Source organism: Carcharhinus amblyrhynchos, chromosome 33 (assembly GCF_965287045.1).
Source record: "Carcharhinus amblyrhynchos chromosome 33, sCarAmb.v2.hapA, whole genome shotgun sequence".
In the NCBI taxonomy this organism is placed as follows: domain Eukaryota; kingdom Metazoa; phylum Chordata; class Chondrichthyes; order Carcharhiniformes; family Carcharhinidae; genus Carcharhinus; species Carcharhinus amblyrhynchos.
The window spans coordinates 7,068,362-7,094,550 of NC_137356.1; the positions used below are offsets into that span (position 1 = coordinate 7,068,362).

General features: G+C 45.4%; 1 protein-coding gene across 1 annotated transcript in view; it reads left to right on the top strand.

Moving 5' to 3' along the window:
- Positions 1-201: 201 nt before the first annotated feature.
- LOC145360889 (complement C3-like) overlaps positions 202-26,189 on the top strand; it is a 100,804-nt gene continuing 74,816 nt past the window's right edge. Inside the window, exons 1-13 of the mRNA XM_080216391.1 lie at positions 202-275; positions 6,044-6,233; positions 7,888-8,053; positions 9,942-10,012; positions 12,715-12,809; positions 13,912-13,994; positions 15,539-15,626; positions 15,712-15,814; positions 17,062-17,182; positions 19,744-19,859; positions 19,959-20,105; positions 22,314-22,526; positions 24,585-24,785. Coding sequence (XP_080072517.1) covers positions 202-275; positions 6,044-6,233; positions 7,888-8,053; positions 9,942-10,012; positions 12,715-12,809; positions 13,912-13,994; positions 15,539-15,626; positions 15,712-15,814; positions 17,062-17,182; positions 19,744-19,859; positions 19,959-20,105; positions 22,314-22,526; positions 24,585-24,785 — 1,668 coding nt within the window. The remainder of the gene's footprint in view (positions 276-6,043; positions 6,234-7,887; positions 8,054-9,941; positions 10,013-12,714; positions 12,810-13,911; positions 13,995-15,538; positions 15,627-15,711; positions 15,815-17,061; positions 17,183-19,743; positions 19,860-19,958; positions 20,106-22,313; positions 22,527-24,584; positions 24,786-26,189) is intronic.

Consider the following 26,189-nt stretch of genomic DNA (forward strand, 5'->3'; position numbering starts at 1 on the left):
CCAACGCCGGCGTTCCCGATTTCACCAGACCACTGGGTTTAAATTAACTCTTAATTAAACAGTATGGAGGGGGGTGGCTTTTAAGAGCAAACAGAGGGACAAATTTCCCAATTGTTAAAAATTAATAGATCTGTGCTGGAATCTTATATAAGATGATAAAATTATTTGGAATAGTTTGTCCTGGTGAAGCAGTCTGTCATCATGAGGAGGAGGAGACCCTCTCTGTTACTTGCTGTGTTGGCCATTATCCCCGTACTTTCCCAATGTTCTCCACTGTAAGTATGAGGGAATGTTTTCTATTTAAATACATACACATACTGGGTAGCATGGTGGCACAGTGGCGAGCACTGCTGCCTCACAGTGCCAGGGACCCAGAACCAAAAGAGAAAATGCTGGAAAATCCCAGCGGGTCTGGCAGCATCCGTATGGAGAGACAAGAGCTGATGTTTCGAGTCCAGATGACCCTTTGTCAAAGCCAGGAACCCGGGTTCGATTCCCGGCTTGTCTGCACGTTCTCCTCGTGTCTGCATGGATTTCCGCTGGGTGCTCTGGTTTCCTCTGAAAGGCGTGCTTGTTAGGGTGCATTGGCCATGTTAAATTCTCCCTCAGTGTACCCAAACAGAGCGTGGCGACTGGGGGATTTTCACAGTAACTTCATTGCAGTGTTAATGTAAGCCTTACTTGTGACACTAATAAACTCAAAGCTTACTGTTTTGTCGACTATTAAATGTTTTACATTAGAAAGCTCCTTGATGTGATCTTGAAAATAACATGAGGGCTTTTTCCCTGTTTCTGATGATTCACCTACATTTGAATTAGATTCTAAAGTTAAAGTTTATTTATTTATTAGTATCAAGTAAGCCTTACATTAACGCTGCAATGAAGTTATTGTGAGATCCTTTTGCACTGTAGGGATTCTATGAAGAAGCAGGTCATTCGGTCCAACTAGTTTATCTAATGTTTGAGCTCCGTTTCTTGCTGTCGTGAATCTCAGGTTCTCACCACCCTTTGGATAAAAACATTTCTTCTCAATTCCCGATTGGATTTCTAAGTGACTGTCTTGTACTGATGGTCTCTCGTCACGCTCTTCCTCACAGCATGAAACATTCTTTCTCTATGCAATCTAAAGTAGAGTTTATTTATTAGTGTCACAAATCAGCTCACATTAACACCGCAATGAAGTTACTGTGAAAATCCCCTAGTCGCCACACTCCAGCACCGGGTTCGGGGAACCGAGGGAGAATTTGGCACGGCCAATGCACCCTAACCAGCACATCTTTCGGACCGTGGGAGGAAACCGGAGGAAGCCCACGCAGACATGGGGAGAACGTGCAAATTCTACACAGACAGTGACCCAAGCTGGGAACAGAACTCAGGTCCCTAGTGCTGGGAGGAAGCAGTGCTAAGCACTGTGCCATCGTGCCTCTAAATCCTTTCAATAATTTAGTGATCTCTAATAGTTCGCCCTTCTGCCTTATTTTTCAAAAATGAAGTTACCTGGCCTGTCAATCCTGTCCTGATGTATATACCCATGGGTGTCTTATATCATCTTTATATATATCTTCTCTGCTTCCTCTCCATTGCCTCAATATCCTCCTTTGTAGTTCAGTTCCCAGAACTGTACTCAGTATTCTAAGGGTGGCCTAACCAAAGTTTGATGCAGGTTTAAAGTTACTTATTAGTTACAAATAGGCTTAACACATTAACACTGCAATGACATTGCGGCGGAAACCCTCTAGTCGCCATACTCCGGCGCCTGTTCGGGTACACCAAGGGAGAATTTAGCATGGCCAATGCACCTAACCAGAATGGCTTTCAGACTGTGGGAGGAAATTGGAACAGCCAAAGGTTACCCACTTTGGCAGGAATAATAATAGAAGGGATTACTACTTAAAGGGCAAAAAGCTGCAGCATGCTACAGTGCAGAGGGACCTGGGGGTCCTTGTGCATGAGTCACAAAAACCCAGTCTGCAGGTGCAGCAGGTGATCAAGAAGGCGAATGGGATGCTGGCCTTTATAGCAAGGGGGATAGAATATAAAAGCAGGGAGGTCTTGCTGCAACTGTACAGGGCACTGGTGAGGCCGCAACTGGAGTACTGTGTGCAGATTTGGTCGCCGCACTTGCGCAAGGATATTTTGGCCTTGGAGGGAGCGCAGAGGAGGTTCACTAGGCTGATACCGGAGTTGGACTATGAAGAGAGACCAAATAGACTGGGTCTGTGCTCGTTGGAGTTTAGAAGGATGAGGGGAGATCTTATAGAGACGTATAAGATAATGAAGGGGATGGATAGGGTAGAGGTAGAGAGATTCTTCCCGCTCAGAAAGGACAGCAGGACTAGAGGGCACAGCCTCAAGATAAGGGGGGGAGCAGTTTAGAACGGAGTTGAGGAGGAACTTCTTCACTCAAAGGGTGGTGAATCTCTGGAATTCTCTGCTCGTTGAAGTGGTGGAGGCTACCTCGCTAAATATATTTAAGTCACGGCTAGATAGGTTTTTGGTAGGCAAGGGAATTAAGGGTTATGGGAAGAAAGCGGGAAAGTGGAACTGATCCACTTCAGATCAGCCACGATCTTATTAAATGGCGGGGCAGGCTCGAAGGGCTAGATGGCCTACTCCTGCTCCTACTTCTTATGTTCTTATGACATGGGGAGAACATAAGAACATAAGAAATAGGAGCAGGAGTAGGCCATCTAGCCCTTTGAGAGAACATGTGGACTCTACACAGACAGTCACCCAAGCCAGGAATTGAACTCTGGCCCCTGGCACTGTAAAGCAGCAGTGCCAACCACTGCGCCACTGTGCTGCTCCATAGTATAATTTTCTTACCCCCTGGAAATAAAGGCCAGTGTTTGATTTGCTTTTAACTCTGAGCTGGCTAACCTGTGGCATGACTTTTAGTAACTGAGATATTTGTACCCCAAGATCTCTTTGTTCTTCTTCTCCACTGAGACTTGTTCCTTCCAAGTAATAAGAGGGATCTGTGCAGGTCCACAGTTCCCTAAAAATAGCAACACAAGTGGCCAAGGGAATTAAGAGTGAACATGGGGTACTTGCCTTCATCAGCCGGGGCATTGAGTACAAGAGTTGACAAATCATTTTGCAGCTATATAAAACCTTGGTTAGCCTGCATTTGGAGTATTGCGTGCAGTTCTGGTCGCCACACTACCCAAAGAATGTGGAAGCTTTGGAGAGAGTGCAAAGAAGGTTCACCAGGATGTTGACTGGTCTCAAGGGTATTGGCTATGAGGAGAGATTGAATAAACTAGGATTGTTTTCATAGAATCATAGATCATGGAACCCTACAGTGCAGAAAGATGCCATATGGCCCATCGAGTCTGCACCGATCGCAATCCCACCCAGGCCCTACCCCAATATCCCTACGCATTTTACCTGCTAATCCCTCTAACCTAAGCATCTCAGGACACTAAGGGGCAATTTTAGCAAAGCTAATCAACCTAACCCGCACATCTTTGGACTGCGGGAGGAAACCAGAGCACCCGGCAGAAACCCACGCAGACACGGGGAAAAGGTGCAGACTCCGCACAGACAGTGACCCAAGCCAGGAATTGAATCCGGGAGCCTAGCGCTGTGAGGCAGCACTGCTAAGCACTGTGTTATCTATCAATCAGCACGAAACCACTTTGATTGTCACAGAAACCCATCTGGTTCACTAATGTCCCTTTAGGGAAGGAAATCTACTGTCCTTACCAGGTCTGGCCTACATGTGACTCCAGAGCCACAGCAATGTGGTTGACCCTCAATTAGGGATGGGCAATAAATGCTGGCCAGTTAATGATGCCCATGCCCCATGAATAATAAAAATAAACCATCTGCCAGCACTTTGTCCATAGCCCTGGATGTTACGATGTGCCAAGTGCACCCTGACTCCACCACCCTCCCAGGCATCACGTTCCAGACCCTTACCACACTCTGGGGAGAAAAAGATTTTCCTCACGTCCCCCCTGAACCCCCTGTCCTCACCTTGAACTTATGAGCCCTTGTGACTGACCCTTCAATTAAGGGGAAAACTGCTCCCTGGTCTCAAATCCTCCTACTCACCCATTCCCCATATCCCTTTTTAATCAGAAATATATCCATCTCCTTCTTGAAACCATTCAACGATTCAGACTCCACCGCGCTATGGGGCAGCGAGTTCCACAAGTTCACCACCCTCTGTGAGAAGTAGCTCCTCCTCATTTCAGTTTTAAATCTATAGCCTCTCAATCTGTACCTGTGACCTCTTGTTCCAGATTGCCCCACAAGAGGAAACATTTACTTTATCAATCCTTTTTAAATTCTATATACCTCGATCTGATCCCCTCTCATCCTAAAATCCAGCAAGTATAAGCCCAAACTGTTTAATCTCTCATATGCCAACCCCTTCATCCCCGGAATCAATCTGGTGAACTCCCTCTGAACTGCCTCCAACGCCACTCCATCCTTCTTCAAATAAGGGGACTAAAACTGGACACAATACTCCAGATGTGATCTCACCAACAACCTACACAATTGCAACAACACTTCTCTACTTTTACACTCTAATCCTTTTGCAATAAATGCCAACATCTCATTTGTCTTTTTTATTACGTGCTGCACCTGCATACCAACTTTCTGTGATTCATGAACACAGACACCCAGATCCCTCTGCCCAGATGCATTTTGATTCTGCTTTCCATTTAGGCAATAATTTGCCTTTCCATTTTTCCTGCCAATATGGATAACCTCACACTTAACCACATTAAACTCCATCTGCCAAATTTTGGCCCATTCTCCTAGTCTATCGATGTCTGTCTGTAGAATCTTTATATCCTCTTCACTGCCTGCTTTCCCACCTATTTGAGTATCACCTGTAAAAAGTACCCTCTTAACAGCCAAACTGCCTCTTGTGCTGTTCCAATGGCTGCCCCACAGTGGCAGGCAACTTGTTGCTCGGAAGAATCCTACAGAGTCCTTTTATTTGTACGGAATTAAATTTATGAGTTGCCTGGGTTCCAATGGCGATAGAATGAAAGGTGACATTCATGACCCACTGGGACAGTGCTGACGAGAGGTTGATACTGGTCAGGATGTTCACTGGCATTGCAAATTCTACTGAAAGGAAAACAACTAGACACAGAGCAAATTGTTAATTCTGCACATTAACCCAGATTGACGGTGACACCCCTAGCCCACCCTGGAGTGAAGCACGTGATCAGGATTGCTTCAAGATTCAGTCATGTATTGGCTGAACTAAATGTTCTGAAATTGAGATCCATTGACATTTTTAGGCTCAGGGTATCAAGGATATGGAAAACATTTGGACAAATGGTAGTTTAAATTGATTTATTAGTGTTGCAAGTGGGCTTACATTAACACTGCAATGAAGTTACTGTGAAAATCCCTGGTGGCCACACTCAGTGTACCAGAACAGGCGCCAGAGGGAAAATTCATCCTGGCCAATGCACCCCAACTAGTGTAAGCCTACTTGTATCAAATGTTAATTTAGCAAGCAAAGCATCGATTGCTGTTGCAAGGAATCACATTGTTCCATTTTAACAAATTTGTTTACATCTGGCTAATGGATGGAATGATTTCTTATTCATAATAGTTGGAAGACCAATCAGATTTAGAAATGATAGAAATCATAGAATCCCGACAGTGCAGAAGGAGGCCATTTGGTCCATTGAGTCCACACCATCAACAGACCCACCCTGGCCTTATTCCCGTAACCCCACATATTAAACCCACTAATCCCGCTAACCAATGCATCCCGAGACACTAAGAGGCAATTTAACACAGCCAACCCACCTAACCTGCACATCTTTGGACACTAAGGGGCAATTTAGCATGGTCAATCCACCTAACCTCCACATCTTTGGACACTAAGGGGCAATTTACCATGGCCAATCCACCTAACCTGCACATCTTTGGATTTGAGTTTGGAAAATACAGTTTTAGCTGATCTGTCCATTAAATTTATCCTAAAATCAGTGGTGTATATTGTTACTGAAGCACCTTAATCATTGCTGTTGACCCAACGGTATTTGTTTGCTTTGTTTGACAGATACATGCTGACGGCTCCAAGCGTTTTACAAGTTGAACACATGGAAAATGTGATCGTGGAAGCCCATGATATCCACGCAGACATTAATGTTGATGTTCGCTTACAATTCTTCCCGAAAACTAACATCATAATATTTTCGACTCGTAGCGTTATAACAGCCGCTAATGGATACGTGTCTGTAGCTGTTCAGGTAACTGAATTTGAAAAATGATAAGTATTATTATTTAACAGCTCACCAAAGTAGCAGGCTTCATTTAGAATTACCTGGGGTATCATAGAAACCCTACAGTGCAGAAAGAGGCCATTCGTCCCTTGAGCCTGCACCAACAGCAACCACACCCAGCCCCTATCCACATATCCCTACATATTTACCCACTAATCTATGCATCCCGGGACACTAACAGGCAATTTAGCTTGGCCAATCAACCTAACCCACACAACTTTGGACTGTGGGAGGAAACCCACGCAGACACGGGGAGAACGTGCAATCTCCACACAGACAGGGACCCGAGCCAAGAATGGAACACAGGTCCCAGGAGCTGTGAAGCAGCAGTGCTAACCACCGTCCCGCCTAGAGGTCAGGATGCCATTCTGCAAGCCCCTCCCACCCTGATTCCCGGGCAGGCGAGGCAGTAAAATTCCAGCAGGGGAGAATGTGCAGACTCCGCACAGACGGTGACCCCAATACTGGTCTGGATTTTGTTGCCAATATAAAGTCCTCTGGAAATCCTCAATGGCCTGATGGGTTGAAGTTCCAGCATTCCTTAGCACTCAGGTCAGAGCACTGTGCTTGATTCATGCCCCCAATACCATGGATTGTGGTTGCAGTATAACCTGCCCGCACCACAGCAACTTGGCAAAGAGCGACATTGCCACTCTCACCCATCCCATATCCAACAAAGAACAACAGAAGCTGTAATGGTCAGAGGACCATGACTGAGAAACATATGCCAGAATCGTACTGCCCCGTCCACCACGGGAATCAGAGCCAGGGGGAAGGGGCGGACAGTGGGAAGTTCCATTGACCTCGGGTGGAATTTTACGGTTTTGGGACGAGTGAGGCTGTAAAAATCCTGCCCATTGTCCCATGTGCCGGAGTGAGAGACTGGAAGACTATATGAAATCAGAGGAGGTGATGGCCTGGTGGTATTATCACTAGACTCTTAATCCAGAAACTCAGCTAATGTCCTGGGGATCCGGGTTCGAATCCCGCCACAGCAGATGGTAGAATTTGAATTCAGTAAAAGAAATGGAATTAAGAATCTACTGAAACCATTGTTGGAAAAATGCATCTGGTTCACTAATATCCTTTAGGGAAGGAAATCTCCCATCCTTACCCGGTCTGGCCTACATGTGACTCCAGAGCCACAGCAATGTGGTTGACTCTCAACTGCCCTCCAAGGGCAACTAGAGATGGACAATAAATACTGGTCCAGCCAGTGACGCCCATGTCCCACGAATGAATTAAAAAAGGTTTCATTAGATTCAATACTAACAGCTCACTGCTGAAGACTTGTGTGTCAACTTATAGAACATAGAACGTTACAGCGCAGTACAGGTCCTTCAGCCCTCGATGGTTCGACTGGTCAGCGCAACAATCTAATGACCCTCTAACCTAAACTATATTACGTTCTCTGTTGAACTCGCTCGCCCCAGGCTAGCGGAGAATGCTGATTTGTGAGCCTTCCCTTCCCCGATTCTGGGGGAGCGTGCCGGTAAAATTCCGTCCATGGAATTTTTGAGGCCAGCAGGGGGATGTTAACGAGATTGCTGAGAACACAATGTCCAATTGCATAATAACTATACATATTTTAATACATATTTCTTGATACGTTTCTTTTCAGATACCCAGGGATAGAATTCCAAAAGATACAACAAGATTGCCTGAGTACGTAGTGGTGGAAGCATCATCATCAGCGTTTACCTTGGAGAGAACTATCCTCGTTTCATATCAACTCGGACACATATTTATCCAGACTGATAAACCAATCTACACACCAACTCAAACCGGTAAGTATCGCTGCACGTTTTCTAATGGGGTGACACAGTGGTTAGCATTGCTGCCTCAGAGTGCCAGGGACCCGGGTTCAATCCCAGTCTTGGGTGACTGTCCATGTGGAGTCTGCACGTTCTCCCCATGTCTGCATGGGTTTCCTCCGGGTGCTCCGGTTTCCTCCCACAGCCCAAAGATGTGCGGGTTAGGTGGATTGGCCATGCCGAATTACCTCTTAGTGTCAGCCAAGGTAAATATATGTGGTCATGGGGATAGGGCCTGGGTGGGATTGTGGTTGGTGCAGACTCGATGGGCCGAATGACCTCCGTCTGCACTGTAGGATTCTATGAGAATGTAAGTCTAACACACAAGGAGAGAACATTGCAAAAGAGGAGTTGACGAGGACATAGCTTATCATGGGGATGTTGGGAATGGCCAGTAGAACTCTCCTCAGTTCAGGGCTACAGTGTCTGCATTAAACGCACTGACTCCATGGGCGGGATTTTCCCGTTGGCCCGGCCCCAAAACTGGAAAATCCCACCCGAGGTCAGAGGACCTTTGCATGGTCTGCCTCTCCCCTTCCCGCTATGGTTCCCATGGCAGCGCAGGATGGAAACATTTCGCAACCCCCCCCCCCACATATATTGAAACACTCCTTTGTGCAAAAAAGTGGTGAGAGTTTTTCACAAATAACAATTATTAAAATTACAGTTAAAATCAGTAGAGTTTCACTAACTAAAGCGATAAACACGGGAGCATCAGAAACAGGAGCAGAATTACATGGTACAGTCTGCTCTGCTATCCAATAGAATGATGACGGATCTTGTGCCTAAACTCCAGTTTCCTGCCCTGCCCCTCCCCATTTCCCCTGATTGCCGGGAGGCCGAGGCCAGGATTTTACCATCGCGCCCCGACCATCGATGGGCGGAGTGAGCCGGTAAGTTCGCGCGAGAGCCGAGAAATCAGGTTCGCGCCCGATTTCGTGCCTCTCGCAATCTTACCGTCACTGGATATCCGGCGCGTTCAGCCACCCGCCCGTTTTTGGCAAGAGTCTGAATAATTTATTTTATTTTATTCAAATCATCATGGACATGCGTTTAGCGAGCCCGGTGCTGAATCCGGGCCTCACTTGCCTTTAGGGCCTCACCAGGAGAGGTTCTCTCCGGCACGGAAAACACCTGCTCCCCAAGGATGGTGAACAGTCATGTTGCCCTCACCGGCAGAACGGGGGTCCATTGAGGCCCCCCCCCAGGGAGTTCGAGGGCAAGGGGGAGGGGTGGGGTTGCCCGTTGCGCAGTTCCAGCCTCGCACTGCCAGCCTGGAACCTCGGCACTGCCCACTGTGCATCTTGGCAATGCCCGGGCAGCTCAAGGGGGTGGCACCTGAAGAGGGCAGGGTGTGAAGGGATGGAGCTGGAAGGGGTGAAGCCTGAAGGGACAGGGCCTGAAGGGGCAATGCCATGCTAGGGCAGGGACAAGGAGCCACTGCCACTCTTGAGCTGCGATTGGTTGGGGAGAGGGGGGGGGGCTTGCTACCACTCTGCAGGAGATGTGTAGGGGAGGGGGGAGGGCCGGGAGCGCGATCGATCTGGGTGGTGGGGATGGGGAGGGGCTGATATTTCTGGGTAGTGAGGATTTTGCTATTGTCCGATGGCTCCTGCAAAAGCTTGGGGTGGGGGCGGGAGGGGTGTTTGTTGAGGCTAGCTCTGCCAGAGGAGGTGGTGGAAGCAGGGACATTAACAACATTTAAGAGGCATCTGGATGGATACATGAATAGTGAGGAAATAGAGGAATAGGGGCCAAGCAGGGGCAGAAAGTTTGTTTTAGCTTAGGTAGGGCATTGTGATCAGCACAGGCTTGTTTGTTCTTTGTAAAGTAAATTAATTGTTGCCCTTTCTGTTCCTAGTTCTTTACCGATTGCTGACTGTAAACAATGAAATGAAACCCATCAAAAGAACAATTCTTGTTGATTTTTTGGTAATGTATCCATTTATAATTTCTACATTTTCATTACACTTCAACCAAAATAAGATATTCTTGGATCAGTCATAATCCAGTACATTTGGAGCTCCCAAGTATCTCAATTTAGGGGAGGCGATGGCCTAGTGGTATTATCGCTAGACTTTTAATCCCGAAACTCAGCTAATGTTTTGCGGACCTGGGTTCGAATCCCACCAAGGCAGAATTTGAATTCAATAAAAAAAAATGTCTGGAGTTAAGAGTATTTGATTTATTATTGTGACATGTATTAACGACAGTGAAAAGTATTGTTTCTTGCGCACTATGCAGACAAAAGCATACCATTCATAGAGAAGGAAGGGAGAGAGTGCAGAATGTAGTGTTATAGTCATAGTTAGGGTGTAGAGAAAGATCAGCTTGATGCAAGGTAGGTCCATTCAAAAGTCTGACAGCAGCAGGGAAGAAGATGTTCTTTGGGTCAATTGCTACGTGACTTCAGGCTTTTGTATTTTTTTTCTGACAGAAGAAGGTGGAAGAGAGAATGTCCGGGGTGCATGTGGTCCTTAATTATGCTGGCTGCTTTGCCAAGGCAGCAGGAAGTGTAGATAGGGTCAATGGATGGGAGACTAGTTTGTCCTTTGGATTGGATTACATTCACGACCTTTTGTAGTGCCTTGTGCTCTTGGGCAGAGCAGGAGCCCATACCAAGCTATGATACAACCAGAAAGAATGTTTTCTATGGTGCATCTGCAAAAGTTGGTGGGACATGCTTACTGTCATACACAATCTGCTGGTGACCATGTCAATTGTGGAAAAACCCATCTGGTTCACTAATGTTCTTTAGGGAAGGAAATGTGCTGTCCTTACCTGGTCTGGCCTATGTGTGACTCCAAAGGCACAGCAATGTGGTTGACTCTCAACTGCTGTCCAAGGGGCAACTAGGGATGGGCAATAAATGCTGGCCCAACCAGCGACACCCATATCCCAAAAATGAATAGAAAACAAATTTGTAAATGGAGTTGATCCAGATAGGTGTCTATTTCAATCCCTAATGCCGAGTTACCTAGCACTATGGGGTAGCAGTGCTATCCACTGTGCCACCGTGCCAGTCCTGGTTGATCATAGTTGTAACTTCAATCCCACATTCCTGCCTTTCCCTGATAACCTTTCACCCCCTTGTTAATCAAGATTCTGTGTAGCTCTTCCTGAAAAAGACTCTAAGGGGCTGGCCTTGCCAAAAAAATTCTAAGTGCTGAAAACAGGAGAGAATCGCACTCATTTTTACAGCGAGGAAAAAAAACCCAAATCTTATCACACTTAAGAAGAAAAAGAGGCAAAATGCGATTCTTGCCAATAAGGGGAGTGAACAGAGCCTATTCACAATAGAAAGTTAGCTGCTGATTGCTAGAGAGATATTGAGCGTGCACAACTTTGCCCAATGCACTGTGTGAAGAATGCACATTTATTTGGAACTTGTTCCCACTTGTCCCCAAACAATGTCCCCTCTCCGCCGGACATTGTGTCCCCCAACTCTACCACGATATCCCTTGATTGTGGCATCACAGTGCCAGGGACCCGAGTTCGATTCCCAGCTTGGGTCACTGTCTGCGTGGAGTCTGCACCTTCTCCCCGTGTTTGCGTGGGTATCCTCCGAGTGCTCCAGTTTCCTCCCACAGTCCAAAAGACGCGCTGGTTAGTGTGCATTGGCTGTGCTAAATTCTCCCTCAATGTACCTGAACAGGCGCCAGGGTGTGGCAACTCGGGGATTAACCTAACCAGCATGTCTTGCAGACTGGAGCATCTGGAAGAAACCCACACAGACATGGGGAGAATATGCAGACTCCACACAGGCAGTGACCCAAGTTGGGAATTGTACTCGGGTCCCTGACGATGTGAGGCAGCAGTGCTAACCCCTGCGCTACCGAGTATTAATAGAATATTAATAATACTTGGCTACAGCATCGATTTTAGTAATTAAAGTCTTAAGTTCAGAAGTTCATGAGATATAGGAGCAGAATTCAGCCCATCAAGTCCCCTCCGCCATTCGATCATAGCTGATACACTCCTTATCCCCATTTTCCTGACTTTTACCAAAACTTTTCAACTTATTACTTAAAGATAAGTAATTATAGTCTTAAAGAAACAAGAATGATCCCTGGAAAGAAGAGCTTGTCACATGAGGAACGATTGAAGACTCTGAGTCTGTACTCATTGGAGTTTAGAAGGATGAGGGGGATCTGATTGAAACTCACAGGATACTGTGAGGCCTAATAGAGTGGACGTGGAGAGGATGTTTCCACCAGTAGGAAAAACTAGAACCAGAGGGAACAACCTCAGGCTAAAGGGACGATCCTTTAAAACAGAGATGAGGAGGAATTTCTTCAGCCAGAGAGTGGTGAATCTGTGGAACTCTTTGCCACAGAAAGCCATATCATTGAGTGTCTTTAAGACAGAGATAGATAGGTTCCTGATTAATAAGGGGATCAGGGGTTATGGGGAAAAGCAGGAGAATGGGGAAGAGAAAAACATCAGCCATGATCGAATGGATCTAATTCTGCTCCTATGCCTTATAGTCTTATCTTGATGATTTTGAAACTTAGGGGGTTTTTTTAAAACAAATGTTTTGAAGCAATGTTTTGGAATTCCAGTCGCTGCCGTAATTTTCAATCAATTCATTTTAGTCTGGCGAGAGTTATTTTTACAACAGATCTTTCTTTCAGAATCCACAAGATGTCATCGTGAAGAGAGAAGAAGTCTTCGCACAAGATGACACAGGAATTACTGGCAGCACCTTTAAAATTCCCAAGATTGTGAAGTGAGTGCAAAAAACCTACGCAATGAGATTGGAACATGCTGCCCAAAGTCATCGCAGAGAAACAGTTCTCCCATTCTTCATTGGCTAGGCTGCTATTCAGAGCCTTTGCACAAGAGTGACTCATGCAGAACACATTGAATGATGTAATAGGGGAGGCGGTGGCCTATGGTATAATCATAGAGTCATAGAGGTTTACAGCATGGAAACAGACCCTTCGGCCCAACTTGTCCATGCTGCCCTTTTTTTTAGATCTCTAAGCTCGTCCCAATTGCCTGCATTTGGCCCAGATCCCGCGATACCCATCTTAGCCAATAAACAACACAGTCATAAGAACTAGGAGCAGGAGTAGGCCATCTGGCCCCTCGAGCTTGCTTTGCCATTCAATAAGATCATGGCTGATCTTTTCGTGGACTCAACTCCACTGACCTGCCCGCTCACCATAACCCTTAATTCCTTTACTGTTCAAAAATTTATCCATCCTTGTCCTAAAAACCTTCAACAAGGTAGCCTCAACTGCTTCACTGGGCAGGGAATTCCACAGATTTACAACCCTTTGGGTGAAGAAGTTCCTCCTCTTCTCAGTCCTAAAACTGCTCCATGTCCCCAGTACTAGTTTCACCCATCAGTGGAAACAACTTCCCTGCTTCTGTCTTAACTATTCCCTTCATAATCTTGTATGTTTCTATAAGATCTCCCCTCATTCTTCTGAATTCCAATGGGTGTAGCCCCAATCTACTCAGTCTCTCCTCATAAGCCAACCCTCTTAATTCCAGAATTAACCTAGTGAATCTCCCCTGCATCCCTTCCAGTGCCAGCATATCCTTTCTCAAGTAAGGAGACCAAAACTGTACACAGTACTCCAGGTGTGGCCTCACCAGCACTTTATACAGCTGCAACATAACTTCACTGTTTTTAAACTCCATCCCTCTCAAAAATTCCATTTGCCTTAATATTCTGCTGCACCCCTTTGTGATTCATGCACAAGGACACCCAGGTCCCTCTGCACAGCAGCATGCTGCAGTTCTTTTATCATTTAACATATGTATAAAATGTAGTTAGAAAGGCTTTAAAATGAAATTACCTGCCTGATGTATTTCCCCAGCATTGGAGTCTGGAAGATTGCTGCAAGTTACAAGGATGCCAGTCGCATAAACTACACAACTGAATTTGAAGTGAAGGAATACGGTGAGGAAATTTAATGAATTCTCTGTTGTTTCTCTGTCCTGACTGGTTTTATTAAAATAAACATTGAATACAAAGCATTTCTTACCATGGTTCCAAATAAAGTTTGGAGAACCTTTCTCAACAACCTTTATTCTTATGGTTGCATTTTTGTAAACCTTGGTGGAGAATATTGCAGAGTATGGTTATAATCATCGAATCATAGACTACCTACAATGCAGAAGGAGGCTCATCAAGCCTGCACCGACCACAATCCCACCCAGCCCTATCCCTGTAATCCCATGTATTTAATCTACTAATCCCCCTGTCACCGAGGGTTTATTCAGCATAGTCAATCCATCTAACCCCATTTTGGACACTAAGGGGCAATTTAGCATGGCCAATCCCCCTAACCTGCATGCCTTTTGGCCTGTGGGAGGAAACAGAGCACCCGGAGGAAACCCACGCAGACACGGAGAGAACGTACAAACTCCACACAGACAGTGACCCAAGGCTGGAATTGAACCTGGCGCTGTGAGGCAGCGAGCCACCGTGCCACCCACCGGTTCTTTGGTTGAATGTTAAGATCAATATGTCAGCAGAAAGCATTTGGATCCATTCTTTAATTGATGAGTGGATCCCTTCCTCCCTCCCTCTCCATGGTGCTGCCCACATGTAGCACAGAAATTGATGCCCTTCCCCGTGGTGAGTTTGATGATGGGGAGTGGGGGGTTGGGATGGTGGCCACTAATCAGGCCACAGGGTCGGGGGTCTGCTGCCTCAGCACAATCAGCCCAATTAACTCTGTGGCAGGCCCTTGGCTGATAAATTCCAGCTTCATCACCAGTAGCTGCGGCATGGTGACACAGTGGTTAGCACTGCTGCCTCACAGCGCCAGGGACCCGGGTTCGATTCCCGGCTTGGGTCACTGTCTGTGCGGATTCACGTTCTCCCCGTGTCTGCATGGGTTTCTTCCGGGTGCTCCGGCTTCCTCCCACAATCTGAAAGACGTGCAGCAAATCAAGTCGACTCTTAACAAGGCCCTGACTGCAACTGAAGCCCTCCAGAGCTGGGAATGCTCACCCTCTCCCCCAGTTGGCCTAGGTTGACGCACCAGTTGGGGGGGTTGGGGGAGGGGACAATGGCCTAGTGGTATTACTGTTAGACTATTAATCCAGAGACTCAGCTAATGTTCTGGGGACCCAGGTTCAAATCTCGGCACAGCAGATGGCGGAATTTGAATTCAATTAAAAAAAAAATCTGTTTAGGTGCATTGGCCGTGCTAAATTCTCCCTCTGTGTAACCTGAACAATCGCCGGGAGTGTGGTGACTAGGGGATTTTCGCAGTAACTTCATTGCAGTGTTAATCTACTCGTGACACTAATAAATAAATAAACTTTAAGCTTTATGGTAATAGGGTGGGAGACAAGAAATTATAACAGCGTGAGACTCAGGAACAGAAGTAGGCCATTTGGCCCATCGAGTTTGCTCCAATGTTTAATTGAACCATGATTGACCTGATGTGATGATGTTTTAAATGTAGTGTTAACTTGGTTTGTTTTCATTAGTGCTCCCAAGTTTCGAGGTTACTCTGCAAGCGAGGCAGCAGTTTTTCTATGTTGATGATGTCAAACTGGACGTTGCAATCACAGCAAGGTTGGTTCATCCTTCTAACAGAGAACAGGCTTTCCGGAGAGTTTGCTTCTGTGACGTTTTAACTCTTTTATTTGATTTTTTTTAGATTCACGTACGGAGAACCTGTGGAGGGCCGTGCATTTGTCCTGTTTGGAATAATGAAGGACGGTGAAAAGTTAAGCATCCCGTCATCGCTTCAATCAGTACCTGTAAGTAAAAGCGTACGCCGGAATTCTACTGCCTCACCAGTCATGGGAATCAGAGCGGGCGACGGATGTGGACAATGGAAATGTCTGTTGACCTGAGGCAGGATTTTCCAGTCTTAGGTTGAGCGAGGCCATAAAATCCCGTCCTTGGAAAACAGAAGCAGGAGTAGGCCATTTGGCCCTTCGAGCCTGTTCCGCCATTCCTTTTGATCATGGCCGATTGTCAAATTCAATATCCTGATTCCCCCCAAATCCCTCAATCCCTTTAGCCCCAAGAGCTATATCTCATTTCTTCTTCAAATCACACAACGGTTTGGCTTCAAATATTTTTTGTGGTAGCAAACCCCAAACATTCACCACCCTCTGGGTGAAAGAACTTCTTCTCACCTCTGTTCTAAAATGTTTACCCCATATCTTCGAACTATGACCCCTAGTTCTAGACTTCCCCGCCATTGGGAACATTCTTTCTGAATCTACCCTGTCTAACTCTGTTAGAATTTTATAAGTTTCTATGAGATCCTCTCTCACTCTTCTCAACTCCAGTGAATATAATCCTAACTGACTTAGTCTCTTCTCATTGACGGACCTGCCATCCCAGGAATCAGCCTGGTAAACCTTCACTGCGCTCCCTCTATAGCAAAGACATCCTTCCTCAGATAAGGACACCAAATCTGCACACAGTACTCCAGGTGTGGCCTCACCAACGCCCTATAAAATCGCAGCAAACCATCCCTATCCCTTTACTCAAATCCTCTCACTATGAAGGCCAGCATACCATTTACCTCCTTTACTGCCTGCTGTACCTGCGCGCTTACTTTCAGCGACTGATGCATGAGGGTGCCAAGGTCTCGCTGACCTCTCGCAGACCAACATATTCCTGAAAATTTGGGATACTATCATGGATTGGAAGTTGGAAAAAGTCTTGTTAGTATTGAAGAATTAGCTAAATGAAAAAGTAATTTCTTTCTTTGGTGGTGGGGGGGGAGGAGGAGAACTTCAGTGTCAAAGGATAGTTCTTTCTGTCTTTTAATAGCTGTTCATTTTTGTGTGACAGAATTATTTAATTTTTTGAACCATGTAATATATGGTTTAAAAATCAGAAAGTCAATCTCTTTATCCGTTAAATATTCAGTGTCCTGTATGCATCGGAATTCTCCATGGGTTTCGCAGCAGAACAATGGAAAACATTGAATAATTGATTCAAATTAAGATCCTGTGCTTAACTCCTGCTTTAAACTATTTCATTTCAGATTGCAGATGGGGAAGGAATTGCTTCCCTGACAAGTCAAGCTATGAGAGCCAGTTTTCCAAACGTACAGGAACTTGTGGGATCTTCCATTTATATTACAGCAAGCGTTATAACATATACAGGTGCGTAAATACTGTGCATCTTATTACGGTTAAGGAACAGTCTCATACATGTTCTGAAGGTCCTCTCCTTTCCTTCTCCCCTATGAATGGTTTGCTCTGTCTGTATAGTACGCAGTAAGAAGTCTCACAACACCAGGTTACAGTCCAACAGGTTTATCTGGAATCACGAGCTTCTGGAGCACTGCTCCTTCATCAGGTGAGTGGAGAAGTAGGTTTCACAAAAACGGCATATATAGACAGAGACACAATTGCAGGATAATGGCTGGAATGCGAGTCTTTACAGGTAATCACGTCTTTACAGGTACAGATAGTGCACGTGGAGAGAGGGATAATCACAGGCTAAAGAGGTATGAATTGTCTCAAGCCTGGGCAGTGAGTCAGATTCCAACCGTTACCTTGCAATTGTGTCATTGTCTATATATGCCCTGTTTGTGAACCCAGTTCACCACTCACCTGATGAAGGAGCAGTGCTCCGAAAGCTTGTGATACCAGATAAACCAGTTGGATTTTAACCTGGCGTTGTGAGATTTCTTACTGTGCCCACCCCAGTCCAATGACGGCATCTCCATGTATAGTGCGCAAGAAACAATACTTTTAATTGTATACCAATACACGTGACAATAATAAATCAAATCAAAGAAGGTTTGTAAAAATGTTTATTTGTGTTTCTATGTGGAATCAACCCAGATATGTCTGCCATAGAGGGTTGATTCTGTAGGAACATAATAAATAGGAGCTAGAGTAGGCCATTTGGCCCTTAAAGCAGCTTTTCCATTTAATAGTATCATGAATGGCCATCTACATCAACTCCATCCTGTTCTATTCCTATATCCCTCCATTATCCTAGTATCCACAGAACTACTGACCTCTTTTTGAAGACACTCAGTGACTGGAAACCTACAGGTCTCTGCAGGAGAGAAATCCAAACATTCACCACCTTTTGAGTGAAGACAGTTCTCCTCATTTAAGACCTGTGATTCCTGGTTTTTGATTCCCCAGCCAGGGAAAAATGTCATTGTCTTCTCCACCGAGACCTGAAGGAATTGTATATGGTTCAACGAGAGATCACCTTGGTACGTGACCTCAAACTTTAGTACCTTTCTCCCTGACAGAAGAAGGTGGTGGAGAGAATGTCTGGAGTTTGTGGGGTCCTTAATTATGCTGGCTACCCTTCTGAGGCAGCAGGAAGTGTAGACAGAGTCAATGGATGGAGAGGCTGGTTTGCGTGATGGACTGGGCTTCATTCATGACACTGTAGCTTCTTGCTGTCTTGGACAGAGCAGCAGCCATACCAAGCTGTGATACAACCAGGAAAGATGGTGCATCTGTAAAAGTTGGTGAGAGTTGGAGCAGACATGCCCAATTTCCTTAGCCCCTTTAGAAAGTAGAGGATTTGGTGGTATTTCTTAACTATAGCAGCGGCATGGAGGGACCAAAACAGTTGGTGATCTGGACACCTAGAAACTTGAAGCTCTCGACCATTTCCACTTCATCCCCATTGATGTAGACAAGGGCATTTCCTCCACGATACTTCCTGAAGTCAATGATTATCTCCTCCCTACAGACATGGAGGAAGAGATTATTGTTGTCACACCCGGTCACCAGATTCTGTCTCATTTCTGTACTCCGTCTCATCATTCTATGAAATCTGACCCACTACACTGGTGTCATCAGCAAATGTGAAAATTGAGTTGGCGGGGAATTTGGCCAGAGTTATTTAGTGTATAAGAGGATAGTAAGGTGTTGAGGACACAGCCTTGTGGGGTACTGGTGTTGAGGATAATTACTGTCCCCAGTAAAAATTGAAATGTTTATCAAAACAAAGTAATATTGAATTTACTGATAAAATGATTGGAATCTTTTGAATAATTCAATATAGCATCTTTCAGTAAATTCTGAGAAACAGCTGTGGCTGCAATTAAATTGTATAAGAGCATAAGAACTAGGAGCAGGAGTCGGCCATCTGGCCTCTCGAGCCTGCTCCGCCATTCAGTAAGATCACGGCTGATCTTTTCGTGGACTCAGCTCCACTTATCCGCCCACTCACCATAACCCTTAATTCCTTTACTGTTCAAAAATTTATCTATCCTTGCCTTAAAAACATTCCATGAGGTAGCCTCAAACACTTCACTGAGCAGGGAGTTCGTCAGATTCACAACACTTTGTGTGAAGAAGCTCCTCCTCAACTCTGTTCTAAATCTGCTCCCCCTTATTTTGAGGCCATGCCCCCTAGTTCTATTTTCACCCACCAGTGGTAACAACTTCCCTGCTTCTATGTTATCTATTCCCTTCATAATGTTATATGTTTCCATAAGATCTCCCCTCATTCTCCTGAATTCCAATGAGTCTAGCCCCAGTCTACTCAGTCTCTCCTCATAAGCCAACCCTCTCAACTCTGGAATCAACCTAGTGAATCTCCTCTGCACCCCCTCCAGGGCCAGTATATCCTTTCTCAAGTATTACATTTCAGTTAGCACACAGCAAAAATATCTTATTTCTGGAATTTTGTAAAGTGTCTAATAGAATTTCCTTTCCTTCCAATTTGTTGCTTTATGATACAGGTAGTGACATGGTGGAAGCAGAGAAAGCAGGAATAAAGATAGTCACCTCGCCATACACCATATTATTCACAAAGACCTCCAAGTATTACAAACCTGGAATGCCTTTTGATTTAATGGTACAAATACCTCTTTGCTTTGCCTTTCCATCTTTTCTTTCACTGTGTTAGAGGAAAGGGATAAAGATTGTTTTTTTTCTCTGTTGCCTCTTATTTAAGGTTTTTGTGACGAATCCCGATGGATCACCAGCCAGGGGCATCCCTGTGAGAGCCAATAACGGAATGGTCGATTCGAACACACAGGCCGATGGTCTTGCCAGGCTGTCAATCAATACGGTCGGACAACCACAAAATCTCCCAGTAAAAGTGAGCACGTTTAATATAGATTCATTAATATGACACAGAACGCGGCCTTCTGGCCTGTCGTAGGTGCCCAAAGCTGCTTTGGAAGAACAAAGAAAATTACAGCACAGGAACAGGCCCTTCGGCCCTCCAAGCCTGCACCGACCATGCTGCCCGACTGAACTAAAACCCCCTACCCTTCCATAAGAACATAAGAACATAAGAAATAGGAGCAGGAGTAGGCCACCTAGCCCTTCGAGCCTGCCCCGCCATTCAATAAGATCATGGCTGATCTGAAGTGGATCAGTTCCACTTTCCCGCTTTCTCCCCATAACCCTTAATTCCCTTGCCTACCAAAAACCTATCTACCCGTGTCTTAAATACATTTAGCGAGGTAGCCTCCACCACTTCAATGGGCAGGGAATTCCAGAGATTCACCACCCCTTGAGTGAAGAAGTTCCTCCTCAACTTCCGGGGACTGTATCCCTCTATTCCCATCCTATTCATGTCCAGACAACCCTTAAAACTCATTATTGTATCTGCTTCCACTACCTCCCCCGGCAGCGAGTTCTAGGCACCCACCACACTCTGTGTAAAAAATCTGCCTCGTACATCTCCATTAAACCCTGCCCGTCGCACCTTAAACCTATACCCCTTAATAATTGACTCTTCCATCCTGGGAAAAAAACTTCTGACTACCCAAAGAAAGAATCATTCAATTGGCCCACACATCCTGCTTTTTCCATTGGCTCTTGTCACTGTTTATCTTCACATATATTTTTGGTTTGATTTGATCTGATCTGACTTATTATTGTCACATGTATTATATATAGTGAAAAGTATTGTTTCTTACATGCTATACAGACAAAGCATACCGTTCATTGAGAAGGAAAGGAGAGAGAGTGCAGAATGTAGTGTTACAGTCACAGTTAGGTTGTAGAGAAAGATCAACTTAATGAGAGATAAGTCCATTCAAAAGTCTGACAGCAGCAGGGAAGAAGTTGTTCTTGAGTCTGTTGGTACATGACCTCAGACTTTTGTATCTTTTTCCCGAAGGAAGAAGGTAGAAGAGAGAATGTCCGGGGTGCGTGGGGTCCTTAATTATGCTGGCTGCTTTGCTGAGACAGCAGGAAGTGTAGACAGAGTCAATGGATGGGAGGCTGGTTTGTGTGATGGATTGGGCTACATTCACAATCTTTTGTAGTTCCTTGCAGTCTTGGGCAGAGCAGGAGCCCATACCAAGCTGTGATAGAAAGAATGCTTTCTATGGTGCATCTGTAAAAGTTGGTGAGAGCCGTAGCTGACATGCCAAATTTCCTTAGTCTTTTGAAAACGTAGAGATGTTGATGGGCTTTCTTAACTGCGGTGTCAGCATGGGGGGACCAGGACAGGCTGTTGGTGATCTGGACACCTAAAAACATGAAGCTCTCGACCCTTTCTACTTCATCCCCATTGATGTAGATGGGGCCATGTTCTCCTTTACACTTCCTGAAGCCAATGACAATTTTCTTCATTTAGTTGACATTGAGGGAGAGGTTATTGTCACCGTACCAGTTCACCAGATTCTCTATCTCATTCCTGTACTCTGCATATATCTGAGACTCTTATCACCATTCAATGTCTGATGGGTGGCACAGTGGTTAACCTTTGGCAGGATCAGGTTTTCCACCAGCAGGGAATGCTGAAAAATCCCACCCATAGAATGCTGCTGGAAACACGTTCAATGTAAAGTTAAAGCTTGTTTATTATTGTCGCAAGTAGGCTTACATTAACGCTGCAATGAAGTTGCTATGAAAATCCCCTAGTCACCACACTCCTGCACCTGTTTTACGTACACTGAGGGAGAATTTAGCACAGCCTAACCAGTCTTTTGGACTGTGGGAGGAAATCGGAGCACTCGGAGGAAGCCCACACAGACACGGGGAGCAGACTCGGCACAGACAGTGACCCGAACCAGGATTCGAACCCTGGCACTGTGAGGCAGCAGTGCTAACCACTGTGCCGCCCAAATGCAGGGATAAAGAGGAGGCGAAATTTGGTGGAAGGCGGAAATCTCAGATGGTGTAGCAACCTACTTTCTGCTGATGTTATTCTTGATTAACCTTGCTCTTGTAAATGTTTGCCACATTTTCGGTGTGACTAACTGATATGTGAAGCAGTGTTACTTTAGAAGTCGAGTGTAGAATTTGCATTTACTCAATGGCATCAGTTTTCTTTTCTTTTATTTAATAGGTTGAAACAAATGTTGCCAACCTACCTAAGTCTCGACAAGCCACGGCGAATATGGTGGCAGAACCTTATAAAACCCAGGGTGGCTCGAAAAACTATTTGCACATTGGAATTCAACCAGTAGAACTAATTCCAGGAAATAATTTGGTGGTTACTCTCAATCTCCGAAATGACAATGCAGCAATGCAGAACCAGATAAAGCATTTTACCTACATGGTATGTCCTCTATATGCCAATCATGTCTTATTGTCTATAAAGGGGAAGTTCAAGACTCCTACTGTTGCAATGCAGCGGTTAATCCCCTTTACCTCGCTTCATAATCTGGTAAAAGTGCCTGGGAAGGTGTTATACATTAACGTTTAGAAGTTCATTAATATCAAGACCTGACACTCACTTTCAGTGAATAGTGAACAAGTTATTTTATTTAGCCAACCGGAACTTTAATTAAAACAGTAACATTTTAATTAAAGGACAGTTTGACTGAAATGCTGTTCAAATAAAGACAAGGATCATTCAGTAATAACAGAACCTTCGTCACTCTCAAAAAAATATATACAACCAGGTCTGGTTGTTTGGAAGCTTTGGAGTTTTTTCCTGGTGATTTCTCTGTATGGTCTTTCTGATTCGATATCCTGGAAACATAACATAGAAGATAGGAGTGGGAGGAGGCCATTTGGCCCTTCAAGCCTGCTCCGCCGTTCATTATGATCATGGTTGTTCATCCAATTCAATAGTCTAATCCTGCTTTCTCCCCATAACCTTTGATCCCATTTGCCCCAAGTGCTATATCCAGCTGCCTCTTGAATACATTCCATGTTTTAATAACCTGTTATTAGATAGGTGGAGAATTCTCTTCAGAGATGGTTCTTTTTGTTGGCAGGGTGGAGAACCACTCCAGAGATGGCCTTCTGTGCTGGTTCTCAACTGAACTCACTAACTGAACTGCCGGCAGTTCCTATGTTGAGATTCTATGTTTATATTCCTGATGACCTATGCCTATTCCACATCAGGATTGGCTTGATGCCGGTAAAAACAGTACATTCAAATCTGATAGGTTCCTTTTAGCTGAGTGTCTTCTTTAATCTGATATGCTATCAAAATGCAACTGCCTGCAAAGTCTGTTACCAAGGCAACTCCGATGCTTGGTCCCAGTTATAATTGTTGCAATCTGTGTACCCTGTACTTTAAACATTCAAGCACTGAATACAAAAGCAGCTTTTAAAGGGACCATTCACTGTTGTTCTCCTTACAGTACTTTACATTATTTGCAAAAATTCTTGACATCTTTATAAATTAAACTTCACAACAGTCTGGAAAAAAGAATAATGATTGTGGAGTGAGGTTATTCTGACCACTGAGGCCACTTTGTTCAGCTGGTTATGTGAAACCACCAGTATGTTTTACTAATGCAGTTCCCTGACCAACAATGTTGTCTACACTTGAACCCACCCACCAGTGCAAAATACCCATTAGCGGCCCTGAAAATAGTGAGATTTTTTTATTGCCCATCCTGAGTTTCCTGAGGGCAGTTGAGAGGCATCGCTCAGATTCTAGAGTCATATGTAGGCCAGAGCCAGTGTTAAACATGGAATATTGGATATTATTCAATACTTCTTTACTCCCCCCACCCCCCCAATCTTAACAATTACACATAGATTTTAAGATTACCATTTTTTAAATTAATTTGTGAGACATGGGCGCGAATTTGCTTTATACAGGTCTCAGTATACAAGCTCAGTACCAATCCCCAGGGAGCTCATATTCAATAGCCCAACTGGGAAGTCAATTGGTTCACCCCCGCTCCCCCACCCCCGCCCCCACCATGCAGTTCATGGGAGTTATCACGGGCACACACCCATTAGTGTTGTGAAAAATGAGAGGTGATCTTATTGAAACATATGAGATCCTGAGGGACTTGGCAGTGTGGATCCTAAGAAGATGTTCCCCCTTGTGGGACAGTCTAGAACTGGAAACACAATTTAAAAAATTAGTGGTCTCCCATTTAGGAATGCGGGGAAGGGAATTAGGGTTTGGGTTAAGCCGAGGTTGTTTGTGGAAATCTCTGCCCAGACAGTGACCCAAGCTGGGAATCGAACCGGGTCACTGGAGCCGTGAGGCAGCAGTGCTAACCACCGTGCTGCCCTGCAGTGTTCATCTACTTGTGACACAAATAAAAGAAACTTTAAATTAGAACTTAAAAATGATTTATTCTACTTTGATCCACTTTTGTCTCTGAACTAATTTTCTCTCTATCTTTTTGTCCCCTTCAATCAGTTGATAAGCAAAGGACAAATCGTCTTAGTGGGACGACAGCAGAGGGAGCGGGGTCAAATTATGGTGAACATGGTCATCCCTATCACCCCAGACCTGATACCCTCGTTCAGACTGCTGGTTTATTACTATTTGACAAAGGGATCGATTGAATTGGTTGCTGATTCCATATGGATTGATGTGAAAGACACCTGCATTGGAACAGTGAGTATTTCTGCTGTGTGTTAGTTCCAGTAAGAAGTCTCACAACACCAGGTTAAAGTCCAACAGGTTTATTTGGTAACACGAGCTTTTGGAGCACTGTTCCTTCCTCACCTGATGAGGTACCTGGTGTTGTGAGACTTCTGACTGTGCCCACCCCAGTCCAATACCAGCATCTCCACATCATTGTATTAGTTTGTTTGAGGTGGAATCTCTGGAATATTTTTATTCTTAAACCCCAGTGCTGAAGTTTGGATGAATAAAGAGATACATGTAATAATCCAGGTCAGAAATTCCAAGATGTTTTATGAAGTCAAGCCTGGCCCATAGGTTTTGTACTTTGAATTTGACTGAGGTAAGCATGGAGAGGGGGTGATTCTGCCAAAAAGTGCTGAATTTGTGGGAAAACTGATGTAAATCTTGATTGTTTTTTCAGTGGGAGTTCACACTCGAATCTCCCACACTCTGTGCACTGCAGGGGTCACAATCGTGAATATCAGTAAAAGCTCGGGGGTCTATTCATGTCGGAGGCTGACAGTTCCAGGCCTCTGTGCATGAGTACTGGCCCTGAACTACTGTCAGCCTGCAGTTTGCTGGCCAGCTTGATCACTGCCCCCCCACCTCCCCTGCCGCCTCCCTGCCGACCCCCCCCCCCCCCCCCCATCCAGGAGTGCCCCAATATCCAGCACCACCCCCCCCACCAGCAGTGATGATCCCCCGCCCTGGCAGATCATCACCCTCCCCCCCCCCACCTCCCCTCCCCTGATCGCTCGCTTCCCTCCAGTCCTGATCAACCCCATGCAGAATGGCAATGGGACTCCCCACTCCCACTGATCACCCTTAGATCCCGCCCCCTTGGTACGATCCCTTAAGCCCCGTCCCCTTGGCACAGCCCCATGCCCAATGGGCAGTACCAAGGTGCCCCCTGGACATGGAATCTCTGCCTGTTGGGCAGTGCCCAAGGGAACACACAGGCTGGCATTGCCAGGGTACCCATACCACTGGGCACTGCTCCCACCACCCAACTCCCTGGAGGGGCCCCAATTGCCTCCTTTCACTCCAGTGGGTTTGGGCTGCTCGTTCCCCAAAAGTGGGGAGCCAGTCTGAACTCAGGCAGAGTGAAATTGTACTGGTGGGGTGGGAAATACTAGCGGGCCTGGAGACCTCAGTCCCGGGCCCACTAATCACCTTAAAATAACTGGGGTCATAACACAAGGTACGTCCATTCAGAAGTCACTAGCTAGGGTGTAGCGAAAGACGAACTTAATATGAGGTAGATCCATTGAAAAGCCACTGCGCTCCCATTGCTGCCCACATGATGCTGGTGTACCCACACTATTTGATTACTCTGTTGTAGTTTTGCTACGACGCAGCTGATTATTAATCTGTTTCCAAGGCACTTAAGAG